The 23,776-nt window shown below is 39.3% G+C and overlaps 1 protein-coding gene across 2 annotated transcripts in view; it reads right to left on the reverse strand.

Moving 5' to 3' along the window:
- The window catches only part of Nalcn (sodium leak channel, non-selective), a 288,482-nt gene that overhangs the window by 186,127 nt on the left and 78,579 nt on the right, over positions 1-23,776 (reverse strand). The window contains exons 7-9 of one of the 2 annotated variants that reach the window (XM_076872191.1): positions 16,571-16,713; positions 16,340-16,444; positions 9,639-9,725 (exon numbers count right to left, since the gene is read on the reverse strand). In XM_076872191.1, the coding sequence (XP_076728306.1) occupies positions 9,639-9,725; positions 16,340-16,444; positions 16,571-16,713 (335 nt within the window). The remainder of the gene's footprint in view (positions 1-9,638; positions 9,726-16,339; positions 16,445-16,570; positions 16,714-23,776) is intronic. The other variant, XM_076872192.1, reaches the window with a different exon arrangement.

Consider the following 23,776-nt stretch of genomic DNA (forward strand, 5'->3'; position numbering starts at 1 on the left):
GAGCTCTCCCCCCACGCTCTCTTCTCACCCTAGATGGTGAGTATAGAAATCAGCTTTTGGAAAGAGCCTAAAATTCTCGTGGGCTCCATCAATTCTTGAAGCGCTCTGCCAGTTCGTGGGAAGGTTCATTAAGAAGACAGACGTTTTAAGAAGCGCCCAGGATGTCACTTCATCCCTTGAAATACACAGCCCACCTCTTCCCCATCTTCAGCTTCAATGGAAATTTCCTCAGAAAGCATTAAAACGCCACAGTAATAATTTTGCCACAATTTGACCTACTTACAGTAAGAGCCTGCTACCTCTGTTCTTCACGGGGGAGGTGCGCAATGGGAGGTGGCGGGGACTATTGCGCAGGAGCTTGCGGGTCTCACGTATACTTTCATTTTCTTGTCAGACTTTCTTTATGATAATACATCACTGAGCCTGTGTTGGAAGATGGCTCCAAGTGTGCAGCCACATCTGTCAAATTGTCAAGAGATGAAAACTCCCACCTGAGAGGCAGGGGGAAAATGGCTTGTCACAGCAGCAGCAGAGGAATGAGGTTCCCCTTTAATTGAGTTCTATTTATCATGCATTAGAGTGACCCCTTCACACAGAGCCTGCTTATACAAAAGTAGCATTTAAATAGCTACATAACTGGCTGGGTTCACGCTAAGAGTCAATTAGAATTTTGCAGTTTTCTGAGATGCACGCCCAGGCACACATTCAAGGAACTTTCTAAATGTTTTGGTATTACTACACAAAAGAAGTAGATGCTGGAGGTGCAAATTATGCATTTGCATGTCTACCATGAATGTTTTGTATTTGTATTATATATGACATTATAATGTCTTCTTAATTAGATAGAAGCAATATATCCCTTAGACATATACAGATTTTCAAAAAAAGTCATTTACAATATTTAGCAGGTAAGTGGGCAAATGACATAAATAATCTATAGAATGCTTGTGTAGCTACAGAAATTCATAAGTGGTCTATAAATACATGAAAAAATGCCTAACACTTATAGGCTGTAGTCAGAGAGACAGAAATTTAACATTGTGAGATACCATTTCATGTCATCAAGTTAAACATCTGAATGTCTGATAACAAGGACAAGGATGTAAAACAATGGGAATTATTAAAATACTCTAGTATTGGGATGAACCCAGTCCTTTTTACTTTTTAATTAAAGTGTCTCCCTAAGCTTCTGAGGCTGGCCTGTAACTTGTCATCTTCCTCTCTTAGTCTTCCAGGTTGCTGGGATTACAGACATGTGCCACCACATCCAGCTACTGATCATATATTTTTATAGTAGAATAATATACAGGGTTAAAAATGAAGTGGTTAAAAAGATGGACTGCCTGAGATGAAACTCCTAGTCCCTAACCAGCTGCGTGATCTTCATCAGGTTAATTTTGTTCTCTGGGTCTCCATTTCCTCATCTGTAAAACAGAAATCACACTAGTACCTATAATCACGGTGTCATTGTGAGCACTAAATAACTTAATAAAACTTATAAAACAATGTGCTACACACAGTGAGTGGTCAATAAATGATAGGAATTATGGATGCATATGTGTTTTTAACACCTGAGTTTCTATATTATTTTATAATATATATTTTAGTTAAGCTTTTATTTATTTATTTGGGTGGGGGGTACTAGAGATTGAACTCGGGGGGCACTCAACCACTGATCCACATCCCTACTGCTATTTTGTATTTTATTTAGAGACAGGGTCTCACTGAGTTGTTTAGCACACTGTCGTTGCTGAGGCTGGCTTTGAACTCATGATCCTCCTGCCTCAGCCTCCTGAGCCACTGGTATTACAGGCAGTTAAGCTTTTATTGTTACATTATAATTACATATAATAGTGAGATTCATTGTGATATTCATATAAACATGTAACTTGGTCAATTTCATTGCCCATACCTTGCCTATCCTTCCTCTCCTCCTTATCCCTGGTTCCCTTCTTCTATTTACTTATCTTCTTTCCAACATTGTGTGTGTGTGTGTGTGTGTGTGTGCGTGTGTGTGTGTGTGTGATCACATACACATTCATTAATGCAAGGAAATGAATTAAAATATTGTGAAATATCATCGATTTACAAAGTGTTCATTTCTAAGTAGATGGAAACTATTTTGTGAAGCCCTAAAGAAACTGTTTTAGGGTGATCTGTGATTTAGATTAGACAGTAATAGCCTAGTTAGCCCTTAATAAGATGCAAATTTTTGGTAGAGAAAACTAGGCCTGAGTTACAACTTCTGAGGTCATCTCAGTACTTCCTGTTACCACAGAGGAATGTCCCTCTTCAGTCACTCCATGATGCTGATGAGGACAGCGAAGTCATGGCTCCAGACAGAGATGGGGCAAGGTTTTCACAGAGGATTAAGAAGGGAGGCTTCAGGTTACTTGGATTTATGCTGTAGGCACACCTAGTATGCTAGGTCCTTTGTATATCTAAGTTATGTATTTGTGGATTCAACCAACTATGGATGAAAACAAATATTGCATCTATACTGAACAATTAGAGACTTTTTCCTCATCATTATTCCCTAAATAATATGGTAAAACAACTATTCATATTGTGTTAGGTAGTATATAGGTCACCAAGAGATGATTTTAAAGCATACAGGAGGGTGTATATTATGTGCAAATACTGTGCAACTGTATGTCAGGGATTTCAGCATCCACAGATCTGACCATGGGGGGGTCTTGAAACCAATCCTCAGGGTTCTGAGGGGCAAATGCACTTTGCTTCAGTGGCCCTGCTGCTTCTGTTTCAGTACTCATGACCAGCTACTTTGACCAATGTTTCCTACTTTGATGACCTTCTGTAAGACCACTGTATTCCCTCCCAGTCTCCCTTTTCCTCTGGAAGTCTTCTGGTGAGTCTCATCAGAGCCTTGACTGAGAGGCCCCCAAACTCAGTCTCAATCAGCCATGTTTGGGTAATGCACAAGAGCCACCAGAGTCAAGTACGAGCATTCAGGGTGAGAAATTAGAGACAGAAGCCCAGGAACAGAGATTAGAAATCAGGTGGCCCAACTGGAGGGAGAGAAAGTCTCAGAAAGTGTCACCTGGGAAGCTGACATGCTCTTTGTAAGCATGAGGTCTTCTCCTTAAAACTAAACAACTCTGAACTAAAACACACTCAGTCCTCTCAAACCCAGGAAGGAGGTATTTTTCTCCTTATTTTGCATAAACATGTCCAAGGTCATACCAATAATAAGTAGCAGAGCTGAAATGTTTGTCCCCAGTTCTCCTAAGAGGCTGAAATAGCTTAATTTCTCCTCCCTCAAAGAAAATGCTGTCCTGGGTATCACTTGACAGGAAGAGGAGAAGGATGTCTGTAGCTGGGAGGAAGAGGTGGCCAAAGGAAGTCATGTCAGGAGATGTGTGTTTGGGGCAGTCATAGCATACAAAGGAGGAGAAATTCAGTCATGGGGCGCAGCTCATCCACAAAACAATGCTTTTCCTTCTCACTACCAACCATCATTTCCTGTAGCTTGAACCAGAGTCAGGAAGGGGAGGTTATAGGCGTTGAGCAGATCAGCAATGCACAGGGCCGTGGAGACAGAAGCAGAAAGACATCCAGGCAGGATGAAGGGCAGGGAGTGTCTAGAGCCCACAGAGTTTATTAGGGATTGAACATATCATGACTAAGTGTACCATTAAACTTATCCTTGTTAAACATGGCATGAATTCCAATAATATTGGACAGACATGAGCAATGTTCTAGCAAAATGAACATAATTGATATTAAGTTTACTGACAAAAATTTTCAACAAATGGCATTAGAGAGTTCACCACACACTCTGACAAGGCCAACAATATTGCCAAGGAGGGCAATATTGGGGATTTTGCAGTTAAGCTTATGAGTATACGTATTTTCATTTACTATAAAAATAGAAAAGACCACTCTAAGGGTACCAAATTGAATCCTTTCCTAGCAGGCCTGCATGAGTCCATTATAATTACAATTATGGACATAATTATAATCATATCTTGTATCTAGGAACACAGAATGGATTTGTATAGTTTAAAATTAAAGACAAGAAGTGCCTATTTTTTTTCATCCTCAAATGGCTCTATAGAGCCTATTATTCTGTAGAAGATTTACTACATGCTCTAATTCATTTGAATATCCTAATCACTGCTCACTGGAATATATAAAATTCTAATAGATTTATTGATCAATTCCTAAAAGAGAAAAAGAGTAAAAGAGAGAGAAAGAGGAAAAAACTATTATGCATAAAATATCCAACATCACAGAAACATTAATTATACCATGTATTTAATTTAGCAGGGTGTGGGGAAAATTAAGCCACATCAATTCATCTTATTTTATCAAATTACCTAATTACTCATAGTTGGTGGGGCAGACAGATGTTCAAACCAATAAACTTTCTCTGACAAGGACAGAGAAAGCTGAAAAGAAAGTGAAAAATATAATATCAACGAAAAAAAAGTGAATCCAGAGCAATTTAGACTGAAAGAAGAGAGGGATGATTTTTTTTGAATGTCTTTTATCTTCCAGGGAATTTGAGCCAGTCTTCATTTATACTGAGCTATGAATTTAAAAATTTGAAACTTTCAAAACAGAAAATATACAAAAAGGTTATTTTGAATGATTTTTTTGTAATACCATCTTTCAATGTGATCCAAAGTCATATTGTTATAACTTATTTCTTAGGTCATCCAAACAAATGTCCCCCTGGAATCCATCAGGTAATATTGTGAGAAAAGCAGGCCCCAAGTGATGTATCAAACACAGAGGGACAGCTGTTGCCTCTACAAAGGATCAGGATCATTTCTTATGTGTTCTGTAAACACAGGGTGCTCTTGAAACACCCTCTTCTCATGCATTTCTGCATGCGTCTATACCCTTATGTATTTATGAATTTATTTATTTTTCTCCCATAGAGTCATAGTCATGGAAAACAAGAAAAAATATCTATATTTATCTATCTATATCTGTTTCTATCAATCTATATATATATATATATATATATATATATATATATATATATATTTATATATATATATATAGATAGATAGATGTCATACAGATGTCTTCACAGTTTATATATATATAAACTGTGAAGACATCTGTATGACAAAGCATTCAGTTATAGTCTCTGGACAAAATATGGAGCGTTGGGAAATTGAGGCAAATGGAGATGCTATGCTAGGTAAATGTGGCAGCCACCACCCAGTTCTAGCAAATGCTGGTGGGTGGAAATGAGAGCCTGTTTTACCAGATCTTTCTGCTTGATAAGAAGAATACAATATGTAGATTTTCATTTAAAATACTGTTTATGGGGACTGGGGATGTGGCTCAAGCGGTAGCGCGCTCGCCTGGCATGCGTGCGGCCCGGGTTCGATCCTCAGCACCACATACAAACAAAGATGTTGTGTCTGCCGAGAACTGGAAAATAAATATTAAAAAAATTCTCTCTCCCTCTTTCTCTCTCTCTCTCTCTCTCTCTCTCTCTCTCTCTCTCTCTTTAAAAAAATAAAATAAAATACTGTTTATGATACTTCGGGTCAGTTTTTAAAAATTCCACTCTAAAGACAAAAGCAGAAATTCTTGAGAGTCAAAGAGGAACTCTGTCATTGCTCAGATATTGTCGATTCATTTTTCTAACATATTTCAACAACTACAAAATTGCCAACTCGATTTAATTGTAGCTGTTCGAATGAATTCCAATAAACTTTTTTGTTTGTCTTGTTTTTTATTAAGAGGATGGGTTTGGGTTCCTTTCAGCTGTGTTGTTCCTAAGCCCACAATTCCAAGCACCGGCCTATTCATGTCACATGCTGAAGAGGACAGACTCTGAAGAGAAGCCAGGCCGGAGGTCCTATCCGGGCTCTCGCCCCACGTTTTAGAAGGAAGCTGCTGGCAAACTCTGCAAAGTTACCCAAAGCCATGCGACCTAGAGACTTCCCAGGAACAAACTCCCAGAGTGCTCCTACTGGGCCGCAGTGACTTGCACAGGGAAACAAAAGCTTTTTGTTGCAAGGGTCGCTATTGACTCAATCCATTCGACTTCTAGACAAGGCCAAGGGTGGGTGGGCAAGAGCAATTTCTCGCGAGAAGTCCAACAGGCACTCTAAAGAATTAGCCAAGAACTCGCGAGAAGTCAGACAAGGCGCGTCACCGCCCCGGTAGGTCCTTCTCCTGACTGACGAACCCAGGGGGGTAGATGCCACGTGTAGGGCACAGTGCTGGCAATGACCTTGGAGGGTACATCCTCTACTGTCATGGAGTTTCCCCTGGACGGACAAACAGACGTTAAATATTTAGTTAAGCCATTAATTTGTGTTTTTCAAAAATGGTCAGAAGCACCAAAGACAAGTACAGGATGAAATTAAGCGAGGTCCCTGACCTGTTTGGGGAGGACAAAGATGACCTTGAGCTGAGTGTGAAAAGGTGCTGGGCAAGAGGAGACCCGCGCGATGACGACCTCTCCCCTGAGGCAGAAACCCGCAGCTGTGTGAATGTTGGAGCGGCTGCCTGCGTGCGCAGCCCAGAAGAAGGGACTCACCTTTGACCCCCAGGGAGGAAGGGGAGAGGACAGGTTGGAAGGGAAGCGCTTTCCTTTTAGGTTTTCTAGAGTCAACGTTTAATAATGAGAACATTCTCACATTTTGCTTGGTTTAAAGATAAAAAGAAGAAGCATGTGCCACTGTTTGTCCTTAGGGGTGAGCTGTTACTAGAGCCCACAACGAGTGGATGCTTCAGATGACAGATTTTCTGTATTTTTTTCCCCTTATTTTGGTACATTAGAGTTGTAGGTAATAGCTGGGTTCATTTTGACGTAACCACACACGCATGGGATTTAAGCACGACTCTGCATTTCAGTCTCCTCTTCCTTCTCCCTACTCTCCATCCCCTATTCTACTGGTCTACCTTCCACTCATTTATTTATTGATTTTTAATTTATGCTTTATAGATATACATAAAGGTGGAATTCACTGTAGTAAATTTATACATGCACGATTTTGTCCAATGCATCCCACATTTCCTGCTATTTTTTTTTATGACATCCATCATTAGTAGAAGCCAGCAAGCATTTCACAACCATTTTCTCTTAAATATATTGCTTACTGAATTCTTGTCATTTACTTATTTATTAACTAATTACTAATTTTGGTTCAGGCTTGGAAATGTGCTCTCTATTCTCAGTTCCTGCCTACCACAAACAGACCCCCATCCCTGGCCATCTCATTTATCATCCACACTCTTCCTGAGCATGGACTCCTCTGTAAAGCCTGCTTTCGGACCAAAGATGTGAAGGATCTTCCTTCCTACTGCATCACCTGACTTCCTCCATATTTCTAACCCTGGGGCTCACATTCAGAAAACTCATCAATATGCTGCTCTGTTCACAGCACGCCCCATGCAAAGTCTCTCTGAGGCTGAAGCTCCACACAAGCCCAACATCTGAACCATGGCGCCCATGTTCCTTTCACTGTGTCCTTGCTCTGTGTTTCCCTCACTATCTGTCCCTTTCCGTTTTCAAATCATCCTGACACTGGAGGCTGACTTGCCTTCTAATTCTGGATTGCAACCTCAAGGTATCAATTCACAAGCATTGAGTAGATTTTGGGTCCTCTGTGACTCTGATTTGGTACTTGAAGTAGCTCTGATGGTTTATTTCTATCACAAACCTGTAATCTTCTGCATGTTTCTTCTTTTGAATAAAACAAGGGACCGGGAACCAGAAGATCCAGCTAGTCTGGCCTTCTCCATTTGATGGAGGTATAACTTCAAGAGACTTGCCTTGGTCCTCTGAATACTCACTTTCTTCTTTGGAAATGAGATATGCATGCCACTCTTTCTGCATCACAGGGTTGTAGTGAACCCCCTTGTTAGTCACTTCCTTCCTCATTCTCTTGGTCTTTGTTTAAACATTACTACCTCATAAGGACTTTACTTGATCTCTCAGATGAAAACAGAGGTTTCCAAACTATACAGTCTCATAATGTCTAGTGTTACATTTTTCAAAAACCACATTGCTCTTGTAATTGCCAGTCGAACGTGCTTTTTTCCACCCACCCTCAAGCACACTGTAAGCTCCATGAGGGTAGGGATAGTGCTTGCTGGTTCAGGTCTGTCTTGGTGTCTAGTGCATCCTGGGGTTCAGTAAATACCAGAGGATGGATTAATGAAGGATGTTAGTGAAAGTGCTTTTTAAGAAAGCAGCTACTGCTATCATTGTTATTATTGTTATGAGTATTAGTAGAAATAGTAGTGGATGTAATTGCAGTAGTTGTATATTAGCAGCGTTGTCACCATCAAATACAGGACAAAAGGATATCACAAAATAGTGACAATATTATCAATATACTTGTATAATCATTCCCCTTTCCACCTTCATCCTTTCAACGGATAGAAAATAATAACCAACAGCAAAATGGGAAGGTAAGGTACAGAATTTGAGAACACAATATTTTCAAATCTTGGACTGTAAAGGGAATAAAATCCAAAATATCTAAGAAACTCATGCAACAAAAGAGCAAAAATACAGATAACTTGCTTTTAAAATGAGTAAAGAACCTCTGTAGACATTTATCCAAAGAAGACATAAGAACAGCCAACAGGTATATGAATAGGTGCTGACCGTTACTACTGCCAGGGAATGAAGATTAAAACCAAATGACACAGCATCTCATGCTTGTTAGAATGATGATTGTCAAAAATTACAAAAGATATATGTTGGTGACAATGTGGAGAAAAGGGGGCACTTGTACACTGCTGGTGGGAACATAAATTGATACAGATATTGCTGAAAACATGGAGAAGATTCCACAGAATATTAAAAATGGAACTGCCGCCTGATTCTGTCGTCCCACCATAGCATTTCTATCTAAAGGGAATGAAACCCACATATCAGAAATAATGGTACTCCCCTGTTTACAGCAGAAGTATTCACAATAGCCAAGATACAGAATGGAATATTACCCAGTCACAAAAAAATGAAATCCTGTTATTTATGGTAACGTGGATGGAACTGCAGGACATAATGTTAAATGAAATAAGTAAGGCACAGAAGAATACTAACATATTATTTCTTTCATATGTGAAAGCTAAAATATGTAGACTGCAAAGAAGTAAAGAGTAGAATAGTGTTCATTAGAGGGTAGGAAGGATAGTAGTAAAGAGGTATAAATGGTGGTTGTATCATGAGTTGCAGATATATAATTAGATAGCAGAAAAGAACTTCTAGCATTCTAGAATGCAGTAGGTTGACTATAATTTACAATGACTTATTATGTATTTCATAAAGGATAAAAAAGATGTGGTAAATACACCACATGGAATATCATTCAGCCATGGAAAAGAAGGAAATTTTGTCATTTTCAACAGTGTGGATGAATCTAGAGGACACTCTGCTAATGAAACGAGCCACCGTAAGACCAATAGTACATGAGCTTACTTGTAGGTGGAATCTAAGAAAGTCAAACTCACAAATGCCTCCTGTGTATCTAGAAGATGTCAGGTCCTGGGAATACAGGGTAGAGTGAAGCACTGTCCCCCACTACTAGGCCATAAATCTAGGAAAATATAGAGCTTGTATTTCTTTGTATAAAAAGTCAAATATCTTCACTGAGTGATTTTTTTATTTTTTTAATGGCATTGTACTGTACCTGAAGGCAGGCTGGGGCACGTCCCTGGGGCTTGTTGACATCCACAGCTACCAGCTGCCAACCACCTGCAGCATCTTCGTGGAACATCTTCAGGACAAAGAGGGAGGTGAGTCAGAGACACTTAACATGGAACACTAAGAACTCTGTCTCCCACTTTCTGCATAGTTTATGTCATCGGAAATGTGTGTTCTTATAGGTTTATATTTAGAAAATGATTCACTTCAATTATGTTCATTTTAACGCTGAAGACTTAGGTAAATAATGATAATAACAAGAGCAAGATAATCACTTCCTTTTATTGAGCATGTGTTACTTTTCAGGCCATTTCTACCTCACCTAAGCATTGTGTCTAATTGCTCAAACACTATTCTTCACCTGAGAAATGCTTTGATAAATATTTTATCCCCATTCTATTGGTGACTATTCATTAGATCTTGAAGAAAATGCAAGCTAGAATTCTAAAGCATGATGTGTAATGTCATGCTTTTTACCATAGGTGGTAGATTTTTATCTTTAGTGGACACTTCTTACTGGGATAATTAAAGATATTCTCACAGTAGATCATATCAGAAGCATGCATGTAGCATAGGGAAAGAGACTGGGGTCATTTTAATGGTAGCAAACTAGCATGTCATTTGGTTGACTTTGTGCAAATATTTTAACTAAGCCATAACTAATTTGCTCAATAGAAACTTCAGGTGCATATTTATGAAGGGCATACATAATGTCTTTGGCTTAGAAGTTGTAAGTGATTGAAATTCCGGCTACTCACACCTACTAAATTCTGAAATTCACTCACTTGACTGAATATCTTACTGCATATTCCACTATCTCAACCATTACTTATGCATCAATATTACACCCAGCTGGGAGACATTCCCCACTTGTAAATATTTTCCCACTGACAAACTGTATCCCCAGTTCCCTAGGCCTGTGTGGCAGCAGGAGGGCTGGTAACAGGACAGGGTGTAATTCCAAAGTTTTATTTTCCTAAAAGAAACTTAACTCTAAGCATTCACTGTTTCATTCCTGCCTGAGGTCACTGTTTGGTACACATACAGTTTCCTTTGCCACCCTTATTTATGTCTTCCTGTTAGTCTGACCTTGTGTTGAAAAGGGTAATTGTTGATGGAAATCTGTATGAGATGATGCAAGGGACATTACCTAAGATTTATCATCATAATTTCAAACTCCTAGCAGCAGGGACTGCAGATCATTTGCAGAAACTACACTTGTCCTCTGTATAAGCGGTGAAGCCCAAATTCACAGGCTGAACATGTAGTTTTTAAAGGAGAAAATCAAGGTCCATTTTTACACACAGCCTCTTTGACTAGAGATGCCACTGCAGATTGTTTATCTCCGCTGTCCATTTACAGTGCTCACTCTCCCTTTTAGATGCATTTTAAAAGCTGTTCTTGGGGGTAGAATCAAGCACAGAGAATACTACATGGGTGGAAAGCGAACCTGTTAAGATGCCTTTTAAAGTTCCTGTCGGAATCCTGGGATTCTCCTTTTAAGGACAAAAGACAAAGCCCACTTGTCAGTCACTGGCTAAGAGTCTTCTGTTTGGAGGACACATTCCATACTGTCTTATCACACTACAAAGCCTCCCTGGGGCTTATATTTGCTTTGATCAGTCAAAGACTAATTTTCTTTGTTAAATTATTTTTCCAGCAGACCAAAATCAAATGAGTCAATTTAATTGTTAGTACAAGAGTTCTGTCAAGGTCATTCCTTTGTATGAAATAAAAAGTAAAAAAAAAAAAAAATGAAAACATGTTCAATTTCTCTCTAGTCCCTCAATTATAAAGTAACATGTAGTAACAACAGAAGATTTTTGAAAGAACTTGGGTTAGTTAGCAGAATCCAGGAATTCTTAGAGACTCCAGTCCTTGATGGGAACGTGGTGAGAGCTACCAACTGTCCCTCTCTGTTATCCCTGTTTTCCAATGTCAGAATTTTCATGGGTACACCAAGCCTCTAGGGGGGAAAAAAAAAGATTATTTCTTGTCGATTTTTGGAAGTTGATCTTGACCATTTAACAACATATTGGCCTATAAGAGTTAAGCAGAAACCTTCTTTTTCTCTTATATTTCTCCTTCTTGCTCTCTGGAATATATATATCAAGGTTAGAGCTACAACAGCCATTTTAATCTACGAAGTAAATTTGGGAACGGAGGCTGTGCCATATACCACATGACTACAAACACACAATCCTTTTGCTTTTGTATTAATTTTCTTTCAGCAGACCTTCATGTCAATAAACTTCAATGATTATTTTAATGGTTTGCATTTATTTCAATATCATAATTTATAATCGACAACTTTATTGCTAAACATTCAGAATCTTTTTATTTACCAAAATGCCTCCATAAACAACCTTAAATATAAATCTTGGACTTGGTCCAAAATTCTTCATAGGACAAATTCCTAGAAGTGGAATGTCTTGGTCAAATCATATATACATCCTTAAGGCTTCTGATACATATTGCCCAACAGTTTCCTAGAAAAGACCCTCCAATGCACATTCTCACTGACTATGCATGAGAATGTCCCTCTGAGCCAACAGTTAGGAGAAGTTAGCTTGGGGCCAGAATGAAGACAGCATGTTGACAGTAGGGCTTCCAATGGCTAAATTAAAAGGAGGTCAGATCTTGTAGTGAGTCAAATGAAGGCTCTGAGAGCTCAGTAGCCTGGCTCAAGTCCCAGGTCTACCAGTTGCCCATTATGTAATATTGGGCAAACTAATTAACTTTCTAATCCCTGTCACTTTTTAATCTGCAAAGTGGTAACAATAGCAGAACGCACTTTACAATGTTATTGTGAAGATTAAATATGTTGGGCTGTAAAGTCATTCCACCGTGCCTGGAGCTGCCCTCAGTATCTATTAGAGCTCGTAATATGACAGTGTGACTTGGTGGAATGGCACCAATCATTACAGATATGGATTTCCATGGCCCTTTCCCTTTCATATAATCATGTGGAAACCAGGAAGACGTCAGCCTGGACAATTCTCACAGGGGTGTCCGTTTGCCTCTGCTAGAGTTTTATAGTGCGTCACTTGGTTTACAAAGTAAGAATGCTTCTGGAATTGTTTTCTCAGGCAAAGTAAGAATGCTTCTGGAATTGTTTTTACAGGCAAAATATCATCATTACTCTCATCTTATTGTGAGAGAAGGAAACCTGGTGGCCCAGGGAACAGCTAGAGAACTGAATTAAAATCCCAAACCTAAGATGCCGCCCACTTGTGGGCAGAGCAACGTGGAGAAAGTCTACAATGCATTTTGAAATTTTATGCTACTTGGATTCTTTCAAAATCAATCATTTTTAAAAATAGGTAATTACACAAATAATGACAGGGGATACCTGGCTTGATTTCTTTGTTCAATAATAAATCCTGTGACAGCCTCCTTAAATCCGATCTCCACATGACTTCCTGTAATGGTACAGGGGTCCATCCCTGTGGCCTCTTACTGGACAGAACTCCTGGTTGCCAGGAGAGCCCTTCCCTGACTACACTTGGTCTATTGCTTTCTCATATTTTAAGGATGTACATTCATGTGGAAACCTATGGTCTTGTACTAAGTAAACACATTTTTCTAATGTACCATCTTTGAGCATCAAGTTATGCACAGTGTTTTTTGGGGAGGTGAGAATTCTTTCCATGTTTGATCATGCATCTTTTCATTTATGTTTTCTGCCTTTTTACTGGGCATTGCACTGCAAAATTGCTATGGGCATGTTCTAAGAGTATTGATGGGATTCCAAAGGAAGAAAAACTCAAAAGTGCCCTTTAATTCTGTACCAACCATATTCTTATCCATCTTCTATCTTAATTAGGGATTATCAATTCAAAAAACTTGTGTCAGTGAGAGTGTTCAGAGATTATAACAGACCCAGAAGTTGTTGCTCTCTTTACAGAAGCAGAATGTTTATTTACCAAACCCCAAAAGAATCCCCATTGGACCTAACATTTGCAAATGTAAGGTGTGTGCTGGCTGCCTAAGCCTGCTTGAGTCCCTGTCACTACCTATAACAGAAAAAGCAGCCTGGGGTGGCACTAAGGCTTAACAGCTCTTTCGCTGCTGTTCTGGAACAATTGGGATAGACTCTTCTCTATCATGAGTCAGTGTAGGTCAGAGGACATTGGGATGGTGTCTGTCTACATATAGGGATAAAGGTCTGCATCAAAGAGATGCTACGCCCAAGACTTCTTCCACCTCAACACTGGGTAGGAGCAGCTCTGTGTGGACTATCACGAGTCCCCGGAGTCTGTCCTTCACTGGGCACATGGCCACAGTCACCCATGGCTAAGAACTATGCAGGTATGAAACTCACACGCCTCCTCACATTCAGGCCGACTCAGGATTACCTATCTGATCATTTCTACACCATTTCCTTCTTCCTTGACACATACTTTGTTACCGTCTCCGTAAGTCCTTCAGCATTACTTTTCTGTAGTTGGTCTACGCTATGACTTAAGGGTATTTGGTGGCAGTCATTCAATTGAAAGATGTTACTTTGCTATTTTAGAGAAAAATCCTCTTCATTGATTCCGTTTTGCCTCTAAATGGTCCATATCAGAGCCAGCTGCCTAAGATGTCAGGACACCGTGGGTTTGTCCTATGACTCTGTGTGTGTGTGTGTGTGTGTGTTTCTACACACATGGATGGCTGTCGTGGGAAGCCTACATTGTTTAAGACATTAACAAGTCCATCATGCCCAGGACCCCTTTAGACCTTCATATGGAATTACTGCAAATTTTCACATACTAGGGAAAGGCAAGAATGGACTTCAAGTCTGAAAAGTGACATGCTTTACAATGCCATCTTTTATTTTATTTCCTTAGACTATCCTGTTAGAATCAGAAACGTGTGATTTAGTGTTTTAAAACACTTTCAACGTCCTCCTCAACAGTGTTTGGCCAGATTTTACAAATATAAGAGAATCACAGAAAATGCTGCCTCTCCTCCATATACAGAAAAGCACCTGGGGCCTCTGGCAAAGGGGATTGAGGGTGGGCGGGGCCTGAGGCTGTTGCTAGGCTGCCCAAGTGGTCTTCCACCAGAGGATGCTGGCAGGAGTTTAGTCGCTTAGCAACCTGGTCCTCAGTCACAGCACTTTTCTTAATGAAGGTTTTTCACAGTTCTCTATGTGATTACCTCTAGTTGCATTTCCTCCGAATTAGACTTATGCCTCCTGATTAAGTACAATTTGGCATCGAAATAATTCTGTACAACTTTGTTCAAAGTCTTCACATTTCATTTTCTACTATACCGTGGGCTGATTTGGAGGCACCTCTAAACATTACTATTCCAGCTGTGATTTTACCCATCAGAGTTACCTGATCAACATAATATGGAGTAAAGACATTTTAGGCCATACTCCAGAGGCTCTGCATGCACCTCAAGTGCTGAGTTCACAGTGCCATGTGCCATTAGGTGTCAATGCCTGGGACAGGAGGCATGCCCTTGGAGAGGTTATCACCTCAGAGAGGTCTTGGAACTTTATTACACCTCACAGTTTGCAAAGAGAGGAGAGAAAAAATAAGAACTGGATGTGGTTGATTCCCTGAAGGCTTTCCTTTGTGGAAAATCCAGACAGCATTTGAAAAAAAAATCTTTCAAGGAAATTTGCAGTTTTGCGTTTTGTTTTTGCCGAAATTGAATAGCATCACCACTATCGTTGTCTGTGACGAATGCTCAGAACAATCCAGACTCCATAGCATTGTAAAGATGCTAGAGCATCATAAGGTTTTTCCTACGTGTTTGTATGCTGAATAGCATCTAAACACATAATTCTAACTATGAGTTTGATCTGAAAGTTTTCCAAGTAAAATTTGTACCTTGAATCTTTCATATACTTTGTCCTAATAGGTTAGTAAAAGGGAGTAGAATTATAATACTTTTTTAAAACTTTAATATTAAAATAATACTTAAAAGGGATTATATCATTTATTCTTGATTCTGGAATTTTTATTTTCTCTCTGTGCTATGAAGATTTATAAGACATAAACCTGCCCTTCCTCTTTCTAACCACCACCAAAACAAGCACACAAAATGAAAACACAAATAATGACAAAAATTTTGCTGAATTACCCTCTTATGTAATTAACTGCTCTGCTGCATTAATTGGAAATGGTAGGCCATCTCCAACTCCTCAGGGTGCTTATGTAAATCCTTCCAAATATATAGTGACTCCACAAAAGTCACAGGCATGCCCTGGTGGTGAGGGATCTTTTCCATTCTCTATTACACTATGATTGGTTTGTTTTGAATGAAATATATTTTCCACTCCCAAACTTCTAATCCTGTACATAAGGGCCATTATCTAGGCTTGCAATTACATGAATAAATACTCATAAAAATAGGAAATTCCATAGTTGCTATATTGGATCTGCAAGCCCTATGAAGACTTGTGATGTCAGAACCAAATCAAAGGTCCAAAATAAATGTGGCTGGCAATCTGGGTTTTGTATCTAAATCACCCAAGGAGCTACTAAAAATATATAAGCATCATCATAACATCCCTGAGAAAGTCAGACTCAATTGTTAGGTTTGGGTCCTGCACCTGTGTTTTCGAACAGCTTCCTAACTGTGCCTGATTGTTCAAGCCCATCACACCTTGCTCTTGTTCCACTGATAAGGACGGGCTCGGCCCCTGTCTCAGTGGGTAGTGACATCCTGGTGCTGATCCCATACCTGTGTGGTGGCGGTGGAGGTCGTACTGCTTCTTGATCCCCACATTTGCTGAAACTGAACTCTGATTTCTGCAAATGTTTCAATGATGACAGCGATAAAGACATTCTGAAAGAAAATGACAAGCCATGTTCACCCAACACTGGGAATGAGGGGGCAGCTGGCCACCAAACGCAGAAGGCTTACAGAACTTGCCCAACGCGGGGACTTTATTAGTACGATTTGTTCCAGTACCTTAACAAGCCAGGCAAGGAAGAAAATCAGGGTGATGAAATAGAAGTAGGAACGCCAGCGGGGGAAGCTGTCGATGGCTCTGTACATGAGGAACACCCAGCCCTCCTGAGAGGCAGCCTCGTAGACCGTGAAGATGCTGGTGCCTGTCAGACAGAAGAGCACATCGAGGTACCACTGACTTTTGAAATAGAAAAACATTTTCAAAGAAACAATCAATATTTATCCATGCTCATTTCTCAGTGACAGAAGCTTTTCCACACAGATTAAAACTGCATGTGACATTTCTTCGCTCCCATGCTTAGAATTCTGCTGAAGTTGTTTCTGACATCAAGCCAGAGGAATTCCGATGTCTTCAGTGAGAAAAATAATTTTGTATCATGTCTCTAGCTGTTAAATGCATCTAATAAAGGGGAAAAGGAAACAAATATTCCAACCAAGTATAGATAAGAACAACAACAAAAAAAAATGTGCAGCATTGAAGCTTTCCACTTGAGTTTAGCACTTTCGGTGTGTTGAAAATCACCCACCAAAGTTTTAACCAAAATGAAATAAATCTGAGCATTGGGTTGCATTTGAAATCACTTTGTCGTGGGAGACTAAAGTATCTCAGGATGCTGATAGTACTCTGAAGGAACTTGTGTTCAGATTCTATGATGTTTACCGAACACCAAAAGGTGAATCATCAAAAGTGTCTCATACTTGAGGGGACAACTGTCTCACTGAAAATATTCCTGATAATGCAAAGAAATTTTAAAATGCATAGATAGATTTTTGGATATTGTTTAAGAGAACATAAAACACCATTCAGGAAAAAAATGTGTTTTTTCCTCATAACACCATGAGATACTTTATAAGTAGACAAACAAAAGCTTGTAAAAACTAAGGAACTTGTTCAAGGTTGTACAGATAATGAATAACTAGGGAAGTAGAACTAGCCCAGTCTTTCTGGAACAAGGTTCTACACATCTCAACAAGATACAGACTGCCTCACATCCTTTGTGAACATAACTTCTAGTCTGTGAGGAATAAATTAGTGAATTTGTGCAAGGTTTTGGTATAAGGTGAGTGCTTAAGGCATGTCAGATATCATTACTTTTATTATTATAAAAGAGGAAATTTTTGTTTACCATGTAAGTAAAATATATTACCTACTTAAGGTTGGTTATAAGACTAATAATATATGTTATTCATAAAACTGGCAAGCATATGACATTGATAAATTCTACTGATACAAACGAGTTAAATTATTATAGAAGATAAGCCAGTGCCCACCCATGCACATTCTGATCCCATGGAAATGCACAACCAGAATGTGCACTAGAGCAAATGTCCAAACCAAGGAGGGGGTTACTATGGCTCAGTGGACCTCCCTGTTTCTGAGCCTGTGCACACATTAGCATGAGCATGGAGGAAATCCAATCATGTGGAGCACAGCAAAGTTGCTATGAAAGCAGACAGTGAGAAAGCAGGAGGCTTGGAAGAAAAGATAAGGGAAAGAAGGAAAGCACGGCCCTATTTGGTGACTGCCTAATATGTATTAATGTGTGTTAAGATGCTCTTTACAGAACATCCTATAGCAACTGCCTCTCTGTTTTCCCTTTGTGTTCTTTACATATTTTTATTTTTAATTGATACACAGTAATTATACATATGTATGGGGTACAGTGTGACATTTCAATATATTCAAGCAATGTGTAAGATTCAGATCAGGGCAACAGACACATCCATAACCGCAGAGTTATTAGTTTTTGTGTTATTTTTGTAAAATATTCAAAATCCTCTCTATTAGTTACTTTGAAATATACAATTAATTGTTGTCAACTGTACACATCCTACTGTGCTACAGCCAAAGCACCCTGTCCTCTCTCTGTGCACCTTCCTCCATGTCTTCCCAGGCTTGGTAAACACTGTTCTGCTTTCTACTCCTATGAGACCAACCTCTCAGCTTCCATACCTATGTGAGAACATGAGTCCTATTGACTCTCACTTCAAGAATCCCATTTTGAATATTGGTGAATCACTGCCCTAACAACTGGCATTTGACAGCTTACACTTGTATCCTAAGAAAAATCTCTGTCTCATCAGTAGGAGGCAGGTGCAGATGAGGGCACATATTACCCATCACGTTCTACAGAAATGCAAAGTGAAAGTCCCTGGTTCATGAAGGTGCACAGGCTAGAAAGTGGTAGGACCTGTAACTGAACCCACTCATCTGGTTATCTATTTAAACATTTTTTTTTTTTATCATGCTCTTTGTACTTTATCTTGCTTGAGACTGCACCTTTAAGAAGAGATCATTTTCTCTGGTCATTAATCTGAATGAATGAATATGGCCAAGTTTAGAGCACATCAAGACACTCTTGAAAGAAAGATGACTTTTCAAAGTTTGGGAGAGAAGCACAGACAAGAAAAAGATGCCAACAGCAAACAGAAAAGAAACTGTTTCCATGAATGATCATGTGTACCAACAGAGAGCACCACTTGCTTCTGTGGGCTGAATATAAAGGACCATTTTAACATAAAACAAATAATTGCTGTCCCTTATTTCCTTCGAGTTCTTGAATGAAAACAGAAAGTGGCTGCTGAAATCCACTATAAACCACCATTAGAGTTTAATAGCTTTGCCAATTGACCATTTTCTGGTGAATTATAGGAATTGTTAATATAAGAGTAAACCTGAGAACAGCACTGGAAGTTATTCTCCTCTTCCCTCCCCAGATTTCTCTTTATTACACCTACAGGGAAGATGTTATTTGAAATTATGGAAAAAAAAACAGTATGTGCTATGTGTGATTGTCAAGATTTAACTCCATTTTCCCTAATTGGACAAAAAAGAAAAAAAGGGGATGGGGGAGTGGTAGAAATCCACGGTGCAGTGGGATGAGCAGAGTGTGTTGGCAGAAAGAGACACGGCCTTTGTGGGGATATGGCCAGGACACTGTGCAGGAAAATGGTGACTCCTGAAGGAAACATTTCCTGGCCTCGTGAACTGCACCAGGTAACAAGCAGGCCTGGAGGACGGACAGAGGAAACTGAGCCAGAGGGACTGTCCATGTCAGTTTTCTGCTCCTGGCTTTGCAAAACATAGAAAAAGAAAATCACTTCTGAAAGGATTTTCCAGTGGTCGACCAGTGTTTAAATGGACAAAAGTCAGATGCATTATCCTCTCATTTTCTGTGGCAAGGGGCCAACCCTGAGAAAGAAGATAGCTGTTGACTGTGCTGGGCACATCCTGCCCTCTGCCTGCTCCACGCTGCTTCCCTGCCTCCCTCTCAGCAGACACCTCCTCCGCTGTTCAAGGGGCTCAAGTCCTTTGCTGTCAGGCCACATAAGGTAACAGTCCTCAGCACGTCTAGAGACTCTGAGCTCCCCTGTGTCACGTCATGCATTGCACAGAATTGTCACCTCTGTAGAATGAGCACTCCAAAATTAGGCTTGTATCTCTCACTTCCATTCTAGGCATTGAGAAATACTCAAGAACTTCAATAAATTAAACAATGAACACATAGCCTTAAGCACAAACATTTGTGTTCTAAAAAAAAAAAAATCAATTTTTCCACAACTTGAGTATTACATAGCTAATTTGGCAGCAAATGAAACTATTTTATAGTTAAGCGATTTTCCCAATTTCTAAAAATCTCTTATATACAGGTACAGATGCAGTGTCAACCTTAAATTCTGTGCTACAACAGGAAACTCTTCCTTCCTCTGTTGTTGGACCAATATGGTAAATGTCTAGAAAACACATCAATACATAGAAAATATATTTTCTACGTATACTCCAGAATGTTCTTGGTCTATTTTAATTATGGATCTAAAATTTCTAGACAGGAGTCCACATTTTTGTCAAATGAAGAATGCTTCTACAATAGCACCCAGCAGTATAACGCCTTTCCTTATTAGAAAACAATGAGGCCTATTCCAAAAATACTCAGAGGCATCTTGGAATAGCACCCTTTTTCTAGACCCCAAACTCTCCAGGTGCAAATTAAAGTTAGGTAAGAAATAAAATCATGAGGCTGGAGCTGTGGCTCAGTGGAAGAATGCTTGCCTAGCATGCATGAGGCACTGGATTCGATCCTGAGCACCACATATAAATAAAATAATAATAAAATATAGATGTTATCCCACCTATAACTAAAAAAAATTAAAAAAAGAGTGAAGGGGAGAATTTTTTTAAAAAGAGAAATAAAATCACAATTGCAACAGCTCATCATTTCTCTGAATTTCATTCATTCTCTCTGATCTCTTCCATTGGTGCCCTGAGTTCATTACTGAAGAACAGACATTGACATGCAGAAGATAAATACTAACCTTAGGACTTTCTACAGAAAGAGAGTAAAGGATATGTTTTAGCTTGGATGAAGTTACATTCACATCTGTTTTGACTTCTTTTTGAAAACAGTTAAACATATATCCATTGGAGATATAGAATTTCAATGAACTCCAAGCAGAACTAATACAAAGAAAAGTATACTCTGTGGCATCACAGTAACCTTAGAAACTAAAGAAAAATTGTCAATAGAATGTGGGGGATCAAAACAACTTACATACAGAGGGACAATGAGAAAATAGTTCATGAACTCTTTTTGTTAAATGGTTCTTTTTAGTTATACACAACAATAGGATTCATTTTGACAAAATTGTAAAAGCATGGAATATAATTTGTTTTAGTTCAGTCCCCAGCACGTCCCCTCCTCCCTCCCCCTGTTCCTTTCACTCTCCTCTACTGATCTTTCTGCCATTTACTTATGGTATTTTGTTAAATACATGATGGTGAGATCCACTGTGGTATATTCATGTATGTACACAGGAAAGTGAGGTCAGACTCATTCCACTGTCTTTCCTATCCCATCTCTCCTCTCTTCCCTTCATTCCCTTTTGTCTACTCCATTGATCTTTTATTTTTTATCACCCCCCATCTTTATTTTAGATTAGCTTTTGTGTATCAGAGAAAACATTTGACTTTTGATATTTTGGGCTTATTTTACTTAACATAATATTTTCCAGTCCATCCATTTACTGGCAAAAGCCATAAAGTCATTCTTCTTTAGGGTTGCCTCATTCTCCACTGCATATCTATATCTATATATCTATATATCTATATCTATATCTATATCTATATCTATATCTATATCTATATCTATCTATCTATCTATATATATATATATATATATATATATATATATATATATATATATATAACTTTTTCTTTATCCATTCATCTGTTGAAGGACATCTATGTGGGCTCCCTAGCTCAGCTATTGTGAACTGTGCTGCTATGAACATTGATGTGGCTGTGGTACTGTGGTATGCTGATTCTAAATGTTTTGGATATATTCCAAAGAGTTGTTTAGCTGGTTCAAATGGTGCTTCCATTCCTAATTTTTTGAGAAATCTTCAAACTGTTTTCAAGAGTAGTTGCACCAATTTTCAGTCCCTTCAGCAATGTATGAGTGTACCCTTCTCCCCAAATCCTCACCAACATTTATTATTACTTGTATTCTTCAAAATTGCCATTCTGGAATGATGTGAGATCTCAGTATAATTTTAATTTGCATTTCTTTAATTTCTAGAGATATTGAATTTTTTTTTCATTTTTGTTGACCATTTCTATTTCTTCCTTTGAAAAGTGTCTGTTTGGTTCCTTTGCCCATTTATTGATTGGGTTATTTGGTTTTTCAGTGTTAAGATTATATTTGTTGCTTCGTTGTCTTCTGAGGACTCTTTTTTCCCCATGAAAAACATGAGCATGGTAATATTCCCATTTGTTTCTTCTAGTCATAGTTTTATATAATCATACCAAGTCTTTCTAACCTAAAGTGACAGGGGCAGAAAATTGTGGTGATAACTGATTTAAAAAAAACCAAAAACCTACAAACCTGTGGTCCCCCACTAAACCCTCTCCAAATATAAAGTAACTGCTTCTGTTCTAATAGTGGTCACTGGTTTGCATGTAGTTTATCCCTTAAGGGGATAATATGGACAAGTTAAGAAGTGGTGAGACCTTTAAGAGCTGAGGCTCGTGCAGGTCATGAGGCCAAGGGCCCAGGAGGGATTAACACAGTTCTTGTGGAACCATTCTGAGTTCCTAAGAGTGTGGGTGGCTATAGAAAGAGTGAGCTGACCTCTGTTGCTCTCGCTTCTTGGGGTCCCCACGTGACCTTTCCTTTTTGCACTGCTGCCTCCATAATGCCACCCGGCATGTTGTGATGTGGCCAAGGGCAACATCACCAGAGGCTGACTAGATGAAGATGCCCCATCTTGGACTTCGAGCCTCCAAAATATTAAATTAAATAAACTTCGTCTTTTTAAGTACTCTGCTTTAGGTATTTTGTGATATCAATAGAAAACAAAGTAATACATTGGTAAAACTCATCTATTGTGAAGGAATTTTGGTGCTTGGGGTTAATAATATAGGTTTGAGATAACTGAATAAGAATGAATAAGCATGCAAGGCCTTATTCTGAAAAACAACCTTCACCCCCACACTCCAAGTTCCTAACAGGACCAGAGGCTCATGTGAGGACCATGCCTTCCGACCCCCTCAATGAATCTTAATGAATCTTAACCTCCTAGCAATATGGAGCACACATGCCCCTGAAGCAACCAGTCCCCACTCGGGCACAGGCCCCCTCCAGAGCCCGCTGGCCAGGCCTCAGTCCCTTTAGGAACCTGCTCCCAGCCTTGTGAAGTACCACAAGTTGCAGATCCGCAGAATCAGCCCCTGGAGCACCTTCGAGTGGTCATCTTCCCTCCACTGGGGTCATCTCACTCTGGATACATCTTTTCTTATCTGGTTGTTAACCCTACCAACCTGATACACACTTGTGAAACTGACCTGGTTGTATGGCTTCATTTTCTACATTATGTTCCACCTGGGAACAGAATGTCACCTGGTGGGGGCGAAATGACAATCTTCTTGTCACTCAAGAGCTTTGGCTTCCCTCAATCATTTCTAAGTTGTTCTTTCTGTTCCTTCAATTGACTCTGGCCAGGTCTGATCCTTTTCAGAAACAAGCTGATTGACTTTGCATCTTTCAAATTTCAGTTTTGGCATCCCACTCAACTGGGAGTTGAGTGGGATGCCAAAACTCTTAATGGGTGGCTTAACTATGGTATACACAACCCCAATCCTAAACTCAAAGACTGTTTGTTTCCTCAATTGCAGTAGTGGTCACTAAGTATCCAGTCCTGGTCAAATAA

The sequence above is a fragment of the Callospermophilus lateralis genome, chromosome 12, assembly GCF_048772815.1.
Source record: "Callospermophilus lateralis isolate mCalLat2 chromosome 12, mCalLat2.hap1, whole genome shotgun sequence".
NCBI lineage: Eukaryota > Metazoa > Chordata > Mammalia > Rodentia > Sciuridae > Callospermophilus > Callospermophilus lateralis.